The sequence below is a fragment of the Oncorhynchus tshawytscha genome, linkage group LG04 (genome assembly GCF_018296145.1).
Source record: "Oncorhynchus tshawytscha isolate Ot180627B linkage group LG04, Otsh_v2.0, whole genome shotgun sequence".
NCBI lineage: Eukaryota > Metazoa > Chordata > Actinopteri > Salmoniformes > Salmonidae > Oncorhynchus > Oncorhynchus tshawytscha.
The window spans coordinates 33266133-33287117 of NC_056432.1; the positions used below are offsets into that span (position 1 = coordinate 33266133).

The following is a 20985-nucleotide window of genomic DNA, read 5'->3' on the forward strand; positions in this document are numbered from 1 at the left end:
TCTTGGCTATGTGCTTAGGGCGTTGTCCTGTTGGAAGGTGAACCTTTGCCACTGTTTGAGGTTCTGATCTCTCTGTACTTTGCTCTGTTCATCTTTCCCTCTATCCTGACGAGTCTCCCAGTCCCTGCCTCTGAAATACATCCCCACAGCATGGTGCTGCCACCACCATGCTTCACCGTAACGATGATGCCAGGTTTCCTCCAGACGTGACACTTGGCATTCAGGCCAATCTTGGTTTCATCAGAACAGAGAATATTGTTTCTCATGGTCAGAGTCCTTTAGGTGCCTTTTGGCAAACTCCATGCGGGCTGTCATGTGCCTTTTACTGAGGAGTAGCTCCGTCTGGTCACTCGACCATAAAAGGTGGGACCTTATACAGACAGTTGTGTGCCTTTCCAAATCATGTCCAATCAATTGAATTTACCACAGTTGGACTCCATTCAAGTTGTAGAAACATATCAAGGATGATCAATGGAAACAGGATGCACCTGAGCTCCAATGTGTGTAAATAAAGTATCCGTTTTTTATTTTTAATAAAATGTGCAAAAATATGTGTTTTTCCACTTGGTCATTATGGGGTATTGTGATGGCATTATGCAGTATTGTGTGTAGATTGATAAGGGAAAAATGTATCAATTTTAGAATAAGGCTGTAACGTAACAAAATGTGGAAAAAGTGAAGGTGCCCGAATACTTTCCAAATGCACTGTACCACCCCCCCCATGGACCTTATTGCTTAAACCTACACTGTTACTCACGCTTCTCTTTGCTGCCGTTGTTGTTGTGAAGGCAGTCACCATTGGGACGCGTGCTTGTGGGAAAGTCATCTTCATCCTCCTCCACTACTGGAAACGACAAACAAGAAGAGTCCATCACTGATCTACCTCCTGGGGAACCACTAGGCAGGAGTGGTATTTACACCATAGAAATACAGAGCAAATGCATCTCTGTGACAGAGGCAGTTGTAATGGCCAGTTTAAGTACAAGAGTCCAAATGGAACTTTAAAATGATCATTCAGCAGACGTTTCTTGTCAAATCCATTTGTACCTTTGTCTCTCTGGAACTCGTCCTTGGAGACGCCGTCTGCGCAGCCGTCAAAGTACTTCTGCAGTGTGTCCACCTGTCTGCACAGGATGTCTCTGAACGTCTCCATCTCCGCCAGCTTCTCCCGCAGGCTGTGGCCCTTCTGGTCCAACACCACACACAAACAAACACAGGGGTTCACCGTTACATGTGAAAATAATTCAACAATCATGCATTGGGAATGAATGGGAGGGCTGACGACGTCAGGGTTTTCTAATCCTGGTCCCAGTTCTTCAAAAATGGTCTAAAATCGGATTTCGGCAATTGTATAGGATTAAATGTTAGAACTGGGTTTCCAAACTGAAAAAGGAGATTCGGATCCTTCGGATAGGGATTCAGTAATCCAATTAGACCTTTAAATCAGGATCAAATGTTGTTTGAGTTTTTCAATTCTCAAGGGTAGTGATTAGAATAGTTTTGATGCTAAAAATCTGGATGTTCTCGATCCCACTGGAAGGGTGGATTCAGAAAGGTGAAAGGCTCTACAACCAAGAAATGTCAAATGTAACTAGGTGAGGTTTAAAAAAAAACTCTTACAATTTAAAAACCAAAAGGTTCATTATGTTCAATTGACGGCAGTATAGGCATGTGATCAGTTGTTATATTGAGAAATGTCAAATAAATGCATCCACTTACTTATAAGTGATATGCAGGCTCTATTATTTGTAATTAAGATAGCTTTATTCATGTAGTTTACTCATCTCTGTTTCCCTATGACAGTGTAGAAGTTCAACCACAACCTGTCCAGTAGATTGTAAAGTGTAGGTGTATTCAAAGCACTGGGGGGAAAAAAACCTATTCTGTGATCTTGATATTGTGGTATCTGGATCAGAATGATTTGATCAGTTGACCAGGATTAAGAAACACTGGCCTAGACCTTTCCAGGGGCTGTAATTTCAAACAGTGTTGTGGTGGTAGTTTACCTTGAAGGAGGAGGTGGAGGTGGCGGAGAAGCCACTGGCAGCGGACGTGAGAGACAGCATGGAACCATGACGCCTCAGACTGGACTCTGAACCATACCCCGACTCCACCTGGAGAAAGGGAGGGAGGGATAGGATAACACCTCAGATCAGTCTGCATAGTAAAGAGAAACAACATACCCCCAAGCCAAAGAAATAGACACAGAGTGGAGTAAATCAAACCCAGAGAAACAGGATGTGTACAGAGAGAAATAGGCCTATATGAAAGAAGGGGGGACAGGAATACTGACTATGCCTAACCCATGTGACCCAATAGGTTTGGAGCAGGGTTTCCGTCAGGAAGATTTGGCGCAGGACAACATGACCGGCAAGATTTTCATTTACCGGACATTTCAGAAATTGACCAGACATCCATATGCATTGGGTGCGTAACGCATTAGGGTGTCCACCTACGGTGCTCAAAATCACATTTAGATTATTGGAATTCATTTGAAACAGAATAGAAATTGGCCTGTAAAGTTAGAATGATGTTCTTATACCAAGATGACTGATTTTATTGAAAAGCAAAACATTTCCTGTTATGTCTTCATTCCTGCTATAAATAATAAATCATAAAAAATAAAATAAAAACATTTAGCCAAGAACAACAACTCACCTACACAGTAATAAAACAAAGTCAAAATATAATAATTGCATAATATAACTTACAAACGACGTGTCCTATGGGCTATTTGTATGAATGTTTTATTAATAAATAAAACAGCTGTTTTAAAAACTAGGCCGCTCTAATTTAATTTAGCCTCGGCATGAACATTTTAAATTAGGTCTAATAAATCAAACACCGCTGTCTACAAACACCAGGGCCAGCAGGCAGGTCACGGCTAGAAGGGATACAGCTTGTCAAATTAACGTCTGATTTGACTTTTCGTAACAGGTTAGGAGAATTAACGTATAAGGTTAGGAAAATTAGGTTAAGGTTAGGAAAAATGGTTAGGGTTACCTAAAACGCCCAAAAATTATTTACATTTTTTTGGGGTGGGGGGGGTATGTTAATTTGACAAAAGCTGGAATCCCTTCTACCCATGACCGGGTCAGCCCTGCCCCTCTCCCGCTGTGATTCAGCACTACAGCAGTGGAAAGAGGACACTCTAGGAGGCCTCAAAATAGAGAAATTATTAAACTGATGTTCGACATGCAAATTCGATATGTAAACATTTTGTTTTAAGACTGGTTCATTGAAAGAAAGCTCATTTCACAATGCTCCCTGTAAAACGAGGCCCACGCCATGCATTTATGAAAGCACTTCAAATTATATCTCACTCTTTTTATAGTTCTACTGGATGGTGTTAAATGTTCTGTTATTGTCATTTGAACTGTGTGAGCTACGTGGATTATTGATAACTCTGTTTCCTACTATAAGCGGTTGGCTGCCTAGTGATTGCTACACAAACTAATGTAAATAGTTGGCAGCGATGTTTTGTTTCCAATTGAATAAGCTCAACTGAAATCAACCAATTAAGCATGGTACACATTACTACTCTAGTTGATCAATCCATTCCAAATCTTTATACTACACATGACACGGGTGGCATATGTTGATCTTGCCTAGGGCGGCAGCAGAATTGCTGGGACCGGGCCTGACAAACAACAATTTGCCTCTAATTTACTTGCGTTTGCAGCAGAGTGAGCAGCTGCTGTTGGGAAGTCAAAACTGTCCAACTCCTTGGAGAAGCTTGCGATGAGCATCAGCCTCCTTACTTTGTGCTCAAGAAGGCACGAACTGGAGGCCATCTGTTTTGGAGAACGAAGCCCCTCTTGGCGGGCACACTGGAAAAGGGGATAGGCCTAATCAACACAATCTTTGCCAAAGTTGCCCAGTCTGGTAAACACAGCTGAAGCCCCTTATGACAACCGCAAGTGTTTTACGTGAGGGAAAAATAGAAAAACACTACACTAATCCAAGCAGCTTGAAGATTTATTAGCCTATGAAGTATATGTCTTTGAAGTTGATATTTCAGTCAATGAATAAAAATAATTTATGCAATGGATATTATCATCTTCATGGCTGGCAAAAATTGTACTTAATTATTATTATTTATTTTTTTAAATCGGCTTTTCATTTTTATTTTCTTACATTTACCGGCTAATGGAAACCCTGGTTTGGAGGCCTATAGGAGGCTTGTCCAGGTGCATTGTATGCCTTGACGAGGAAGATGACACACACCTCAAGTTTTTCCTGTTTGTACCACTTTCAACGGTCACCAACCAGTCGATCCGTTACACTCATCAAGTCAGGATGCAACATGTTAACACCTGTCCTGACTAGAGACTAGGAGCACAGTTCAGCTCGGTGGAGTGAAGAGCAGAATAATAGCACTTCAACTACTTCATTCCTCTCTGCTGTGATATTAAGTCTTCTTCTACTCTGCTCCCAACCCCTTGTTTGTTTGTGAAAAGCACAAGGTCAGTCAGCCAGAGTAGAACACCCCATTAGCTATTTTAGGGGTTAATTGCCTTGCTCAAGGGCACAACGGCAGGAGATGGTAACCTGCAGTACATGGGATCTGAAAGCAGCAGCCTTCCGCTTGCAACTTCATCTTCCGCTTGTTTGTATTTCTTGGCCCTGGACTTGAACCAGCAACCTTCTGGCTACTGGTTGGCCTCTCACCCATTACCAGCAGGTGTCACAAGAGCATGTAACAGCAGCAAACACATTCCTCTGATGGAATCTACAGGAAGGTGACAGACAGGGGAGCAACATGTAGCCTGGCTGACGTGCAGACCCACGTGATAAACAGTGAGAGGAGTCAGTTGCTTTTGTCAGACAAAGCAACGGCTACATAACAGAAGGGGGAAAAAAATATCAAACTCAGGCATTAGGCAGTTGAGCGAATGCGCCACAGGAAGTTGGTGGCACCTTGATTGGGGAGCATGGGCTCGTGGTAATGGCCGGAGTGGAATGGCATCAAATACATCAGACACATGGTCTCCAGGTGTTTGAGGCCATTCCATTCGCTCCGTTCCAGACATTACTATGAGACGTCCTCCTCTCAGCAGCCTCCTGTGGAATGCACATCACCATGTTCACAGAGAAGTCCATCATCAATCTTATGAGGATGTCTTTTGATCGGAGTGAATGGCATACCATGACCGAATTAGAGTAAACAATAGGCCTAACTATTCAAAAGCATCTCCATTTGGCCTTTATGTCCTATTCCACTGTGCCAGAGTTTGGTCCAGGAAGTAGTAACATGTTACAGGTATAATCCATAGAAAGGTCAGATCGTAACAGAGAGCTGACAGACGTGTCCACACCACTGGAACATTGGTTACATAACGGTATATTATGGTTTTATACGCCATTCAAATTCACTTAGAAACTAACTTCTACTGAGAAAAAAAGACATGTGTAAAACAAAAGGCTAGGAGCTAGGCATTCAACATTCCCTTATCCACATGTATCTATTATATTTACAATTAGCCATATATATCTACAAAAATGACATAAAAAGAACAGACACAAGGCATTCTCTCAACGATAAACCCATTCAGTTTCAATACTAGTTTTGCATCAACCACAGCCCTCCCCCTTTACACGATGACTATACACACAGGGACCAATGAGACAATGTGCTTGATAATGAGGAGTAGCATGCAGCAGGCTAGCATAGCATACCAACACCAATTTACAGTCGGTCCGTGGTGAATCATTGAAGCTAGTAGCTCGTGCTGTGGCTAGCGCGCTAGCATGCTAACATCACACATAGTAAGTGCATGTGAAGAAGAGAGGAGACCGTTTTGGATCTGAAGCAGCCATCATGCTGACAAAGCTCCATTGAAGTTATTGATTGATTGGCTGGCAGCATGCCCTCCATCGTGCTAAAGGCAAGCCCACCATTCTGCCATTCCAGCAGCCAAAGCAGAACAGGACTCTTCTGCTGCAGTTGTCCTGCCGGCCAGCCGGCCTCATCACGGCCTCCGCCTGCTGCACCTTCCCACAACACTCCCACTCTTCCTGCTATTCCCAGGATCTAATCCAGTATTCCCAGACAGTGCCCTGCAGACAGGTCTCACTGTGGCACAGAGAGGAAGAGGAGGAAGAGAGAAAGATGAGAAAAGCAGCAGCAGCGGCTCACCTCATGGAGCAGGGACAAGGGGGGGGGAGCCTCAACGACCAGTTGTTCCTGAGGAGGAGCGGACTAAGAAGAGGAGCGAGGCGCTGGTTTCTCCTGCTTGTTAAGCAGACTGAGTGAGAGAGAGCAGCGAGAGACCAGCCATGCCCAGATTGTTGTATGAGTGAGAGAGAGCAGCGAGAGACCAGCCATGCCCAGATTGTTGTATGAGTGAGAGAGAACAGCGAGAGACCAGCCATGCCCAGATTGTTGTATGAGTGAGGGAGAGCTGCGAGAGACCAGCCATGCCCAGATTGTTGTATGAGTGAGAGAGAGCAGCGAGAGACCAGCCATGCCCAGATTGTTGTATGAGTGAGAGAGGAGCGGAGTCGTTCAAACACACCAGGGTTTTCCGTTAGTTGGCTTTTGGGCGATAAAAAAGCTTAAAAGTCGATCATTTTTATATATATAAAAAATTTAAGTCGATGATGGCCAATTGTCCGGGAGAAGAAAAAAACCCATTGCCAAATAATGCTTTTTAGCCTATTTATTGATGGAAATGCATTTGACTGGTCATGCTTATCGGTCTCTAGGTTCATTTGCATTATTTAGTGGAATGAAGTTGGCAGGGGTACAGTATATTAGTTATGCATCGTATTTATCACACCCATGATAAATACACAGCATGTACAATGAGCCTTTTGAGTGGAGAATGGGTCAGACAGGTGAGCCACTGCTACAGCAAACGGAAGGCAGGCTTCATCAGCGCGTCACACGCCACGTTGCAATGAGCTGGAGGCCGTATGCATTTTGAAAACATGCACTTAAAATAGTTTGAAACCTGTTTACTACATCCATATTTTACTACAAAGGTTTTACTACATATTATAAAAAGGCATGTCTCAACTTGCTTCAGAGTAGCAAAGCCAAAAATCAGCCCATAGGCACAATCCCAGACATATTAGGAACCCATGCAAAGTTGCTGCGTATTACAACTCCCCTCTTTCTAAAACTATAATGGATATTTGCATCTCTGTCACAAGAAACCGTTTGCAGGTGCGGTGCGCTTTTGACAAGGTATTTTGCAGTTAATTGCAGTAATGGAACGAACAGTTGCATGTAGCCTACTGAAGTACAGCTCATTGCAGTTCTTCTAACGTCAATGAATAATATTTTAAGCTAAACATTCTGATCTGTTGTATCAGATTGTTTTTTTTTAATGTAACCTGGTATTAGTGGTTGTATGAATTTGTGATCCATCATTCCACAACTGTCCCAGAATCTGTTTGGAATAGGTCATTTTTTTGTCGACAAGCTGACCAATAGAATAGGTCAACTATTCTACCATGGGGAATAGTAGATTTACATAGGCTGGTAATTCAGCGGTTCGTTATTGGTCTTGTTGGCTGAGGAAAAGTACACGTGGACAGTTATTCTAACATTTTCAAAGTGCACATCAGAATTCGGTAAGGACCGCACATCTCTGCATGTTCTGTTAATATTAATTACCATCATCTAAATGTGATTCCTGTCATTCTGAGCATCGTAGGTGGACAACCTAATAAGGTTATGCATTCAATGCATATGGGCCCGGTTCATTTTTCAAAATGTCTTGGTGAGAACAGCAGCATCTACCTGGAGCTCAGTCATATCACCTCCCTTTCCTCCAACCACAAGTCTTATCCCCCCCTCCCTTTCCTCCAACTACAAGTCTCTCTCCCCCCTCCCTTTCCTCCAACTACAAGTCTCCCCCTCCCTTTCCTCCAACTACAAGTCTCCCCCCTCCCTTTCCTCCAACTACAAGTCTCCCCCCTCCCTTTCCTCCAACTACAAGTCTCCCCCCTCCCTTTCCTCCAACTACAAGTCTCCCCCTCCCTTTCCTCCAACTACAAGTCTCCCCCCCTCCCTTTCATCCAACTACAAGTCTCCCCCTCCCTTTCATCCAACTACAAGTCCCCCCTCCCATTCCTCCAACTACAAGTCTCCCCCTCCCTTTCCGCCAACTACGAGTCTCCCCCTCCCTTTCCTCCAACTACGAGTCCCCCCCTCCCTTTCCTCCAACTACGAGTCTCTCCCCCCTCCCTTTCCTCCAACTACAAGTCTCCCCCTCCCTTTCCGCCAACTACGAGTCTCCCCCTCCCTTTCCTCCCCCCTCCCTTTCCTCCAACTACGAGTCTCCCCCCCTCCCTTTCCTCCAACTACGAGTCTCTCCCCCTCCCTTTCCTCCAACTACAAGTCTCCCCCCTCCCTTTCCGCCAACTACGAGTCTCCCCCCTCCCTTTCCTCCAACTACAAGTCTCCCCCCCTCCCTTTCCTCCAACTACAAGTCTCCCCCCCTCCCTTTCCTCCAACTACAAGTCTCCCCCCTCCCTTTCCTCCAACTACAAGTCTCCCCCCTCCCTTTCATCCAACTACAAGTCTCCCCCCTCCCATTCCTCCAACTACAAGTCTCCCCCCTCCCTTTCCGCCAACTACGAGTCTCCCCCTCCCTTTCCTCCAACTACGAGTCTCCCCCCCCCTCCCTTTCCTCCAACTACGAGTCTCTCCCCCCCTCCCTTTCCTCCAACTACAAGTCTCCTCCCCCCTCCCTTTCCGCCAACTACGAGTCTCCCCCTCCCTTTCCTCCAACTACGAGTCCCCCTCCCTTTCCTCCAACTACGAGTCTCTCCCCCCTCCCTTTCCTCCAACTACAAGTCTCCCCCCTCCCTTTCCGCCAACTACAAGTCTCCCCCCCCCTCCCTTTCCTCCAACTACAAGTCTCCCCCCCCCTTTCCTCCAACTACAAGTCTCCCCCTCCCTTTCCTCCAACTACAAGTCTCCCCCTCCCTTTCCTCCAACTACAAGTCTCCCCCCTCCCTTTCCTCCAACTACAAGTCTCCCCCCTCCCTTTCCTCCAACTACAAGTCTCCAACCCCCTCCCTTTCCTCCAACTACAAGTCTCCCCCCCTCTCCAACTACAAGTCTCCCCCCCCTCTCCAACTACAAGTCTCCCCCCCCCCTCCAACTACAAGTCTCCCCCCTCTCCAACTACAAGTCCCCCCTCCCTTTCCTCCAACTACAAGTCTCCCCCTCCCTTTCCTCCAACTACAAGTCTCCCCCTCCCTTTCCTCCAACTACAAGTCTCCCCCTCTTTCTCTACCCCCCTCCCTTTCCTCCAACTACAAGTCTCCCCCCCCCCTCCAACTACAAGTCTCCCCCCTTTCCTCCAACTACAAGTCTCCCCCTCTCCCCCCCCTTTCCTCCAACTACAAGTCTCCCCCTCCCTTTCCTCCAACTACAAGTCTCCCCCCTCCCTCCAACTACGAGTCTCCCCCTCCCTTTCCTCCAACTACGAGTCCCCCCCTCCCTTTCCTCCAACTACGAGTCCCCCCTCCCTTTCCTCCAACTACGAGTCCCCCCCTCCCTTTCCTCCAACTACGAGTCTCCCCCCCCCTTTCCTCCAACTACGAGCCCCCCCCTCCCTTTCCTCCAACTACGAGTCTCTCCCCCCTCCCTTTCCCCCAACTACGAGTCTCCCCCCCCCCTTTCCTCCAACTACGAGCCCCCCTTCCTCCAACTACGAGTCTCCCCCTCCCCTTTCCTCCAACTACGAGTCTCCCCCTCCCTTTCCTCCAACTACGAGTCTCCCCCTCCCTTTCCTCCAACTACGAGTCTCCCCCTCCCTTTCCTCCAACTACGAGTCTCCCCCTCCCTCCAACTACGAGTTCCCCCAACTACGAGTCTCCCCCTCCCTTTCCTCCAACTACGAGTCTCCCCCTCCCCCTCCCTTTCCTCCAACTACGAGTCTCCCCCCCCCCTTTCCTCCAACTACGAGTCTCCCCCTCCCTTTCCTCCAACTACGAGTCTCCCCCTCCCTTTCCTCCAACTACGAGTCTCCCCCTCCCTTTCCTCCAACCACGAGTCTCCGCCCCCTCCCTTTCCTCCAACTACGAGTCTCCCCCTCCCTTTCCCCCAACTACGAGTCTCCGCCCCCTCCCTTTCCCCCAACTACGAGTCTCCCCCTCCCTTTCCCCCAACTACGAGTCCCCCTCCCTTGCCTCCAACTACGAGTCTCCCCCCTCCCTTTCCTCCAACTACGAGTCTCCCCCTCCCTTTCCTCCAACTACGAGTCTCCCCCCCTCCCTTTCCTCCAACTACGAGTCTCCCCCCCTCCCTTTCCTCCAACTACGAGTCTCCCCCTCCCTTTCCTCCAACTACGAGTCTCCCCCCCCTCCCTTTCCTCCAACTACGAGTCTCCCCCTCCCTTTCCTCCAACTACGAGTCTCCCCCCTCCCTTTCCCCCTCCCTTTCCTCCAACTACGAGTCTCCCCCTCCCTTTCCTCCAACTACGAGTCTCCCCCTCCCTTTCCTCCAACTACGAGTCTCCCCCCTTTCCTCCAACTACGAGTCTCCCCCTCCCTTTCCTCCAACTACGAGTCTCCCCCCTCCCTTTCCTCCAACTACGAGTCTCCCCCTCCCTTTCCTCCAACTACGAGTCTCCCCCCCCCCTTTCCTCCAACTACGAGTCTCCCCCCCCTCCCTTTCCTCCAACTACGAGTCTCCCCCTCCTTTCCTCCCCCTCCCTTTCCTCCAACTACGAGTCTCCCCCTCCCTTTCCTCCAACTACGAGTCTCCCCCCCTCCTTTCCTCCAACTACGAGTCTCCCCCTCCCTTTCCTCCAACTACGAGTCTCCCCCCCCTTTCCTCCAACTACGAGTCTCCCCCTCCCTTTCCTCCAACTACGAGTCTCCCCCTCCCTTTCCTCCAACTACAAGTCTCCTCCCCCTCCCCCCTTTCCTCCAACTACAAGTCTCCCCCCTCCCTTTCCTCCAACTACAAGTCTCCCCCTCCCTTTCCTCCAACTACAAGTCCCCCTCCCTTTCCTCCAACTACAAGTCTCCCCCCCCCTCAGTTTCCTCCAACTACAAGTCCCCCCTCCCTTTCCTCCAACTACAAGTCTCCCCCCTCCCTTTCCTCCAACTACAAGTCTCCCCCCTCCCTTTCCTCCAACTACAAGTCTCCCCCCTCCCTTTCCTCCAACTACAAGTCTCCCCCTCCCTTTCCTCCAACTACAAGTCTCCCCCCCCCCTCAGTTTCATCCAACTACAAGTCTCCCCCTCCCTTTCCTCCAACTACAAGTCTCCCCCCCTCCCCTTCCTCCAACTACAAGTCCCCCTCCCTTTCCTCCAACTACAAGTCTCCCCCTCAGTTTCCTCCAACTACAAGTCTCCCCCTCCCTTTCCTCCAACTACAAGTCTCCCCCCCTCCCTTTCCTCCAACTACAAGTCTCCCCCTCCCTTTTCTCCAACTACAAGTCTCCCCCTCCCTTTTCAAGTCTACCCCCTCCCTTTTCTCCAACTACTAGTCTTCTCCCCTTCCCTCTGTCTTTCTCCTTCTTTCCAGTCTGCTTGTTATGCTTCCTCTGGGGCAGGACTGTGCAAACAACCAGTCTAGAGGGGTGTTGAGTTTCCCCACCCTTTCCACCCCCTATTCAGTGCCTGCAAATGGAATAGTCCTGTCTGAGCCGAGCAGTGCTTTTACGAAATGTAGCGTTGACTACGTTGTGTGCGGTACCACTTGATATCTGCGATTGTGTCGGATGGCTGACTACAACACATGCATTATTCATCAAGAGCTGCAATTCAGAGTAGTAAAACACCTGTCCAGGACCACACACAGCTTTACTGCTACGCAAATTAAAAGTGCTTAAAAAAAAAAAAAACCTTGACCAAATTTGAAAGATGCGACCAGAAGAGTTGAACAATGTCCATGTTAACAACTAAGGGTATAGGCCCTAGAAGTATAGTCAAATTAAGGACTTAACCCAACTCTTCTGTTGAAGTACTGTGGTGTAATACAACATGACTCACAGGGACAATGACTGAGTGGTCTCTGTAGGTAATTTAGTTCGTCATCATCCCAAATGACTCGTGTCACCACTTCCAAGGCGCTCCCACAAAGCAAACACCTCGTATTAGCCCCCAGCCACCGGAGAAGCTGACACAGCGCAACAACCCTTTTAAAATGGCCTTCTAGTATCTACTGTTTCAATATATGACTAATCTTGTGTGTCCGTATTGTGATGTAGAGTGCAGTATAAACTACACCCAGGAGCTGTCTGAAATCTGGATCAATACCACCACATTGAACCCTCGCCTCACTGAACCATCAACACACACACACCACAAGAGAGTCAAGCGTCCAAGGAAGTCCACATGCAAGTCCCTGTTAGGTCAGTAGGTGGCAGTGCAGACACATTTCCACTCCTGCAGTGGGTATGGATGAGTGAGTGGGTTAAAGACTCTGCATGGTAAAGCCGACTTCTGCAGTGGCCGTACAGAATTTACTGAGATAGGGGAGTAAGTTTGTGTTTGTACATTTGGGAGGTGCGTGGCAATGCGTTACGGAGCTCAATTTGGCCTCTGCACGCCTCCGGAGGCTCAGCAATTGCGTCACACCCTCCATACTCCAACGACATTTTCGGATCAAGCAAGTCAGTTAAGAACAAATTCTTATTTACAATGACGGCCTGCCCCGGCCAAATCCAGACAACTCTGGGCCAATTGTGCGCCGCCCTAGGGGACTCCTAATCAAAGCCGGCTGCGATACTGGCTGGATTCGAAACCAGGGTGTCTGTAGTGACGCCTCTAGACCACTGCGCCACTCGGGAGCCTAAATTGGCTTTTGCGGTTGGTCAGAGACCAGGCATAAACCCGCTACTAGTCTGGAAGACACTTAACAGGTTCCTGTGATCAGTCACACCACTTCCAAAAAAAAACATCCTTTCAACACCTACACCCAAACACACAGGCAGACGGTTGCAGATAGACGATACGCGCCTCGCTCTCCGTTTGTCTCTGACGTCACTTCACAGTGGAGAAACGTGTTGCTGCTACTTCGCTGTCTGCACCAACCGGAGGTCTAATACTTTCCTTGAAGGACTTCTGCTCCTACCTGAGCATTCAAGAAAAACTCCTTAAAACAGACCAAAAGGTAGATAACAAAGTCAAGGACTAGATTGAATTGAATGGATTCTTGGTAGTCTACGGTTGAAGTTGTGGTTCTTTCAATTCAATTTGGCCATGTGGAGGGCACTGCTGACCTGAACCCCGTACAGTCCCCTCCTGTCCTAACCAGGAGAGATCCCTTCACACAGACAGTGTTGAATGTGTCAGCCTGTGGAGTGTCTGGTCTCTGCCCATATGCAGCACATGTTAGTGTTAGGACAGTTTGTCAGCATAGTGCTGGCCATGCAGCTCAACTCGAACACACACCCAGCAATGGGACTCACCCTACATCAGGTGGTCACACCATCAGTGTGTGAACAGCACCCCCCCCCCTTGTGACCCCCAACATTTCCTGACTCCACTCCCTTTCTGTTCACCTCACAGAAATACCAGGCCCTTGTTCTGTTCTAAAATCAACCCCTAAGCTGGTACATTCTACCCCCAGTACCAGTCAACCCCACTTATTGTGTAGATATGAAAGTATTGGACAAGTAACATGGGGAAAATCAGGCCGGAGCAACAAGGACCATATAGACGCTATGGTGTATTATCATCTAACCTACGCAGATCAACATGAAGTAGTGGCGTTTCAAATGGAGCCCCAGCCCAGTGTCACCTCACTGATGTCTAGGGAGTGTAGCTCTGGTATCCGTGTCAGCTGACTCCAGTCCAAGCCCCAGCACATGCCAAGGGGAATACCTCAGTTCTATCTAAGGAGAAATTCTTCAGTCTTACCTTGTGTAGTTCGATGGAGTCAATCCATCGGAGCCGGTGCTCTGGGTCCTCTGCCCGTAGGTACCACACACTGTCGTTCACACTGATGTCAATACGACACTCATCAAACTCATGGGGCTGCAGAGAGAGAGACAGAGAACGGACAGAGAGGAGACACGAGTGACAATACTTACACTAGGAGACATCAAACCCTACAGCAGAAATGACTGAAAGGTGAAGTCTCTACCATTACCAGTTTAAAACAAACGAGTGGTCAATAGCATGTCAAATGATACGTTCCCTCTTTCAGATTAGTCAAAAACAGCCAATAATAGACTTTATTATCATGCCTTTCACTGAGTTGTTGTCCTGGGAATGTTCCAATCACCATGTCAGATGAATGAGGAATGTGGTTCTGACACATATGGATTCCATATAGAGAATGTTCTAGAACTCATTAAATAGGACTGTAATTACAACCTGATGTCTAATGCATTCCTCTCAGAACCAGTGTCTTCATAAACTTTCCCTTCTCATCCCTCTCCTCCTCCCCGATCCCCAGCCCAGCTTCAAGAAACCAAGCACATGCACCAGGAATCCCATAGCTTCCTTTGGGATTGGGTCAGTTCTCTGTTTTCTAAATTACAGCTCCTCCAATAGAAATGGCCCGCTGATGCTAGCTGATGTTGCCCTTGTTTAAATCAACTTGACTAATTAAGCGCCCCAGTTTTATTCTCTGTAACCTTTGTGGACAAACTGCAGTAAAGTAAGTAAAAACATTTCACTGTTCGTCTACACCTGTTGTTTATGAAGCATGTGACAAATATACATTTTATTTGACTTCTCCACCCTACTCCTATCAAGCATTCCTTTAAGAAACTCTTATCTGTGTGACTCATAGGAAGCATTAAGTCCACTGGCACAAGGCTGTATCAGACACGGCCCATAAAGCCTGGCTGTCTCTCCTTTAAAACTGTTCCTTCCCCAGCAGCACAGTGTGCTGCTATCCATTTCTCTGTGCGTGTGTGTGTGTGTGTGAAGAGATCTGATTTAGAACACTTCAGCCAACGTTACAGTTGCTGGTTCCTCAGGTTTTGAAAACGTTGCTAGTATCGTTGACATGATCAATAGTAGTTCACAGCAGCATTAACAACTCTCTAATGCGAAATTATTTTACATTGTGCTTGAATAGAAAAGTAACAGAATACAAAACACAATCCATTTCTGGGAAAAAAAGAGAAAAAAAACACAGATACTGCATGAAAAGAGCTTTTCAAGAAGCACAAGATAATGAACAACTGCAGAAGATATGTCAGAGAGCGATGTGTAAACAGTAGTCTGCAGTGTCATGACACAGCAGGAGGTTGAGCCATAGCCAGAAGCACAATCATCTGTTGCATTTCCTGCACAAATATCTACCATGTGTGTGAGGTGAGCGTACTGTACAGAGTCCATGGTGACCTAACTGTGAAGCTGGCTTCTACTGAGCAAGGTATTAACCAAAGGATTGTTTCCGCATTCCTCAGACTTAACATACCACTGATAGAGGAGTCCGTCAACAGAGAGCTCAGGATTTGGGATATTTGGAAAAAGAGCTCCGTTTCTCTGATATTTTATTTTATTTAACTAGGCAAGTCACTTAAGAACAAATTCTTATTTACAATGAAGGCCTACCAAAAGGGAAAAGGGATACAAAAAAAAAAAGTAATGTATAAATATAGGACAAAACACATGACATGAGACCCAACACTACATAATGAGAGACCCAAGACAACATAACAAGGCAGAAACACATGACAACACTGCATGGTAGCAGCACAAAAACATGGTACAAACATTATTGGGCACAGACAACAACAAAGGTCAAGAAGGTAGAGACAACAATACATCACACAAAGCAGCCACAACTGTCAGTAAGTGTCCATGATTGAGTCTTTGAATGAAGAGATTGAGATGAAACTGTCCAGTTTGAGTGTTTGTTGCAGCTTGTTCCAGTAACTAGCTGCAGTGAACTGAAAAGATGAGTGACCCAGGGATGTGAGTGCTTTGGGGACCTTTAACAGAATGTGACTGGCAGAACGGGTGTCGTATGGGGAGGATGAGGGTTGCAATAGATATCTCAGATAGGGGGGAGTGAGGCCTAAGAGGGTTTTATAAATAAGCATCAACCAGTGGGTCTTGCGACGGGTTCCCCAGATGACCAGTTTACAGAGTATAGAGTACAGTGTCCTATAAGTTTCATTGGTGGCAAATCTGATGGCCGAATGGTAAAGAACATCTAGCCGCTCGAGAGCACCCTTACCTGCCAATCTATAAATTATGTTGCTGTAATCTAGCATGGGTAGGGTCATCTGAATCAGGGTTAGTTTGGCAGCTGGGGTGAAAGAGGAGCGATTGCGATAGAGGAAACCAAGTCTAGATTTAAATGTGCTGAGAGAAGGACAGTGTACTGTCTAGCCCTACTCCCAAGTACTTGTATGAGGTGACTACCTCAAGCTCTCAACCCTCAGGAGGTAGTAATCACGCCTGTGGGGAGAGGGGCATTCTCCTTACCAAACCATATGATCTTTGTTTTGGAGGTGTTCAGAACAAGGTTAAGGGTAGCTTGTTTGACACTAAGAAATCTTTGTTGTAGAGCATTTATCACAAAATCTGGGGAGGGGCCAGCTGAGTAGAGCTTCCTACTGCCTGAGCTATGTTGTTGATGTAAATTGAGAAGAGCATGGGGCCTAGGATTGAGCCTTGGGGTACTCCCTTGGTGACAGGCAGTGGCTGAGACAGCAGATTTTCTGACTTTATACACTGCACTCTGTGAGAGAGGTAGTTAGCAAACCAGGTCAAAGACCCCTCAGAAACACCAATACTCCTTAGCCGGATCACAAGAATGGAATGGTCTACTGTATCAAAAGCTTTCAAAACACAATGTAAACATTCACAAGGCCGCGGGGCAAAACGGATTATGCGCTGACTAGCTGGCCTTCCGGATAGCCTGAGTGCACTTATTTCTCATTTGCCTGAACGAGAGCCAATCAGCCTGAGTATGCGTGTGCCAAGCCTTTCGCCAAATGGAATACTGCAAGATCACGGGTCAAACCAGGGGCTGAACCTGTTTTTAATTCTCATTTTCTTTATGGGGGTGTGTTTGTTAACAATGCCACTGAAAATATATAAAAAAGAAGGTCCAAATGTCTTCAACAGAGGGGATCAAGCTGATTCTATATCATTTCATAGAGGCCAGTTCACATGAACTGGCCTCTGAAATGATATAGAATCAGCTTGATCCCCTCTGTTGAAGACATTTGGACCTTCTTTTTTATATATTTTCAGTGGCATTGTTCATTAAGGTTTTTTTTAGCCAGTGTCTATGACAAATCAGGACAGGTTGTTTCACTGAGCAGCCATTATGAACACTATAAAACAGTGATCACTAAGGTCATTACAGAAAACACCAGACTGATACCTGTCAGGAGTATTTGTGAGGATAACATCAAGAAGAGTAGCCTTTTCTGGGTGCTTGGAGTCATACCTTGTGGGATTGGTAATAATCTGAGAAAGATTTAGGGAGTCCCATTGCTTTAGGACTTGGTCGGGTGGTTTAAGCATGTCTCAGTTTAGGTCACCTAGCAGGAAAAATTCAGAAGGGGCCAGGTGAGAGCTTGGGGCAGGTAGGGTACAAGCCGATGCTGATGCTGAACGATAGCACCCAGCAACAGTCAACAAAGAGCTATTTGAAAGTGTAACGCTTAATAGCAGCAAATCAAATTGTTTGGGGACAGACTTGGCGGCGACAACCAAGCACTGAAGGTGATCCTTGGTAAAGATTACCGCCCCCCCACCTTTGTAAGATCTGTCTTGCCTGAAAAAGTTTATAACCAGAAAGGTTAACATCAGTATTCCAAACACTCTTCCTTAACCACGTCTCAGTAATGACCAACACATCTGGATTGGAGCCGTGAACCCACACTTTCAATAGATCCATTTTAGGTAATAAGCTTCTAGTGTTAACGTGCAGAAAACCCAGGCTTTTACGAGAGCAGAAATCAGGAAGCAGATAGAGCACAAGTCAGAATTGGGGCTAGCAACAGTAGATGGGCAGGGTGTACATGCACATTTCCAGATATTGTCAACAGTAATACAATCAGGGAGGACAAGGAGAGCTCTGCAGTGCTGATTTATGACATTTGAATGTGCATCAGATGGCAAAAATATCATATTGTACAGCAATTTCATCAGGTAACATGAGCACAAATCCAGTGAGAGGTGGTTAGAATAGGATGGGAGGCCAAAAGTCTGTGTACCCAATAGAGAGTCAGAGTCCCGAGTGTGAAGCATGCAGGAGTCACGAGGCATATCCCTTTAATATCATATCCCTTTAATATCATATCCCTTTCACACAAAGACGTTTTTCCGGCAACTGTTTTTCCCACGTCGGCCTGGCCAAGATAAAGCAGTGTGACACAAACAACACAGAGTTACACATAAGCAAAAGTAGAGTCAATAACAATAGAAATATACCATTTATCTGAGAGGGATTGCCAGTATCAAAGGCAAAACTTTTATTTACGCCTAACGACGTAGTAATCATCTCGTAAAACTTCTGCCTGCGGCTTAGTATGAAACTTAGCCGTAATGCTGAGGCGTCATTGGCACGCACTAGGCTCTTAAACTCACGATGGTTGCTCGGCAGCGCCAGTGCTAAGCTTTGCGAGGCATGTCACTTCTCCCATCTCGTTGCATAGCCCACCACTAAGCATGCATGTTTTCTTATGCACTACGGGATGGATCCATATAGAATTACTGTGTGGATTAAAAACAAATGAAAATATTGGAATAAAGTAGGCTAACGCAATTGAAAGCATGTATCAAATGATTGCTTACTGAAACTCCCAAAGTCATCCAATCTTTGTGCCACATTTTAAGCAATAGCCTACCCACGTGTGGTCAACGAGATCATTTCAGAACCGCTTTGATTAGGACAGCGCCATCGCACTGCTTTGAGACATGGGTGGGGACTCATCTTGATACATCAATCCATGTCCGATTCTTGTTTTCACTTCATCTCTGTTTGGATATTGGTTGGGCTACAGTCAGGCTGGGAAAATGTTAGCTAAATGGAGGCGAGTGCTGCCCATGACCATCTTGTCTAATTGGTTCATTTATTACAACATTTTGACAGCATGTTATGTAGTTCAACAATTAAATTGTTTTGCTCTTCACTCGCAGTCGCTTAGTATTCTAGGCCTCCTCCTGACCAAAAGTCTGACTTGTCTCAATCAATGTGATTTTGAGTCACTGAATTTCTGTCTGTATTGACTATTTGATTAATTGGTTTCTGGTTGGACAAATACATGGAGGAGGTATAGCTCATCTATTTGTTTTCTCATCAATCACTGATCAGAAACATTTAGTGTGCAATAATGTAGCCTAAATAAAGTGTAGGCCTACTATTTTGCTCGATCGCGGCTATTCAACTCCAAAAGCCCACGGAGGTTGTGAAATATGAATACAAGACTCATATGTTTTAGAAAATAGGATTGCTATTCTTTTCTAAAATCAGTATCATGAAGAATATACTTTCAATGGTAAGACCCTACGCCCGCTCCCTAAAAGTAGAGTGAGGGTAGGAAAGAGATGAAACGTGGATAAACTCCAAATATCCATTTTTTATTTTGACACTAAAAATATGCCATTATGGTTTTGAAAATACTTTTTAATAGTCTTATACTTCTTAGGACCTGCCTAAACAAATTATTAAATGGTGTATATTCAATGGATTTATTAAAATATAGGCCTACCTACATCTGCACACCACTACTACTAGATACCAGCATACCGCTACAGTATTTGCACGGGAGGTATAGAAGGCGTATGCAGGCAAATTGTGGGGGGGGTGGGCTTGTTTGTAAGGTCATAAACATTGCCCTATTTTTATTTATTGTACATGCAAAATACTGTAAATGCTATATGAAAGCAGTAGGAGTCTTGTTGTCGCCTTCATTATTCCAGACTGAATGCCACCGACTGGGTGGGTGTGCTGCTAGTATTAAACCATTGTAGTCCTCGGAGTTGCATTTACCTAGAGAAAAGGAACTAATGCTCTCTCAAGAGCACACAGACACCTTTGCAACTTCCTTCAAAGTGGACGCAGACATAAAAATGGTCTCCACAAGTTCATCTGACTCTGGGGAAGTAGAATCAGGGCTTCATTACCAAAATCCCCAAGTATCCCTTTAAGGGAAGTTGCAACATCCCATATTGTAGTGTTAATCCGATTTGATCATTTAAATCATATTGCACAAATAGCAGTAATACCATTTGTTTGACTTCTGTACTGAACCCTGGTATTTTCAGAGAAAAAAATGTCATGTTTAACCAGGGTATTGGATTTCAGCTTATCTGACCAACAGGAGGCCTGCAGGGGGGAAATAAAGGGTCAAATGGCAAGAAACAGAAGCTGTTCCATAAATGATAAGAGTCCAAATGTGGATGTGTCCAGAATGGGTGACACAATAGAGAATGACATTTCCCACAGAACGAATACCCCTTTTGGAGCAAAATCCACCATTTGTCCGCCCAGATACAGAAATCCCTCCCTAGAAACATACTGCAGATCGGTGGGAAACGATGTCTCAGATTCTGAATAAGAAACGAGAATACAGAGTCTACAATAACCTCCCTAAAAAACAGAGACAAGCATTGGACGATTTAAAAATAAATGATTCCACTGTGATAGTACGTAATGCTGACAAGGGCGGAGCTGTGGTGTTGTTAAACTGTGATGACTATGTGAATGAGATTTAGGGACAATAGAACACCACTTTCTATCAGAAATTGTCACGTGACCCCACACCACTGTTCAAAGATGGGATTCACTGAAAGCTGAAGTCTCTGTTGGAAAGCGGATAAATTATGCAAAAAGAATAGGAGTTCATGAAAGTAGACAATCCAATCAGGAGCGTTATTCATGCCTTACCAAAAATCTGTGTATACTAATATCCCCTATCCGGGAAGCCTGGAAGCCATGGCACACTGTCTTAGTCAACGACCCACATGCACACTGTCTTAGTCAACGACCCACATGCACACTGTCTTAGTCAACGACCCACATGCACACTGTCTTAGTCAACGACCCACATGCACACTGTCTTAGTCAACGACCCACATGCACAC

General features: G+C 46.0%; 1 protein-coding gene across 5 annotated transcripts in view; it reads right to left on the reverse strand.

The window, feature by feature from the left end:
* Positions 1-20985, reverse strand: part of cert1 (ceramide transporter 1) — a 34975-nt gene that overhangs the window by 8336 nt on the left and 5654 nt on the right. For 2 of the 5 annotated variants that reach the window (XM_042320660.1, XM_042320663.1), the window contains 4 exons: positions 13837-13953; positions 2007-2114; positions 1048-1186; positions 758-844 (listed from right to left, as the gene is read on the reverse strand). In XM_042320660.1, the coding sequence (XP_042176594.1) occupies positions 758-844; positions 1048-1186; positions 2007-2114; positions 13837-13953 (451 nt within the window). The remainder of the gene's footprint in view (positions 1-757; positions 845-1047; positions 1187-2006; positions 2115-13836; positions 13954-20985) is intronic. The other 3 variants (XM_042320661.1, XM_042320662.1, XM_042320664.1) reach the window with 3 other exon arrangements.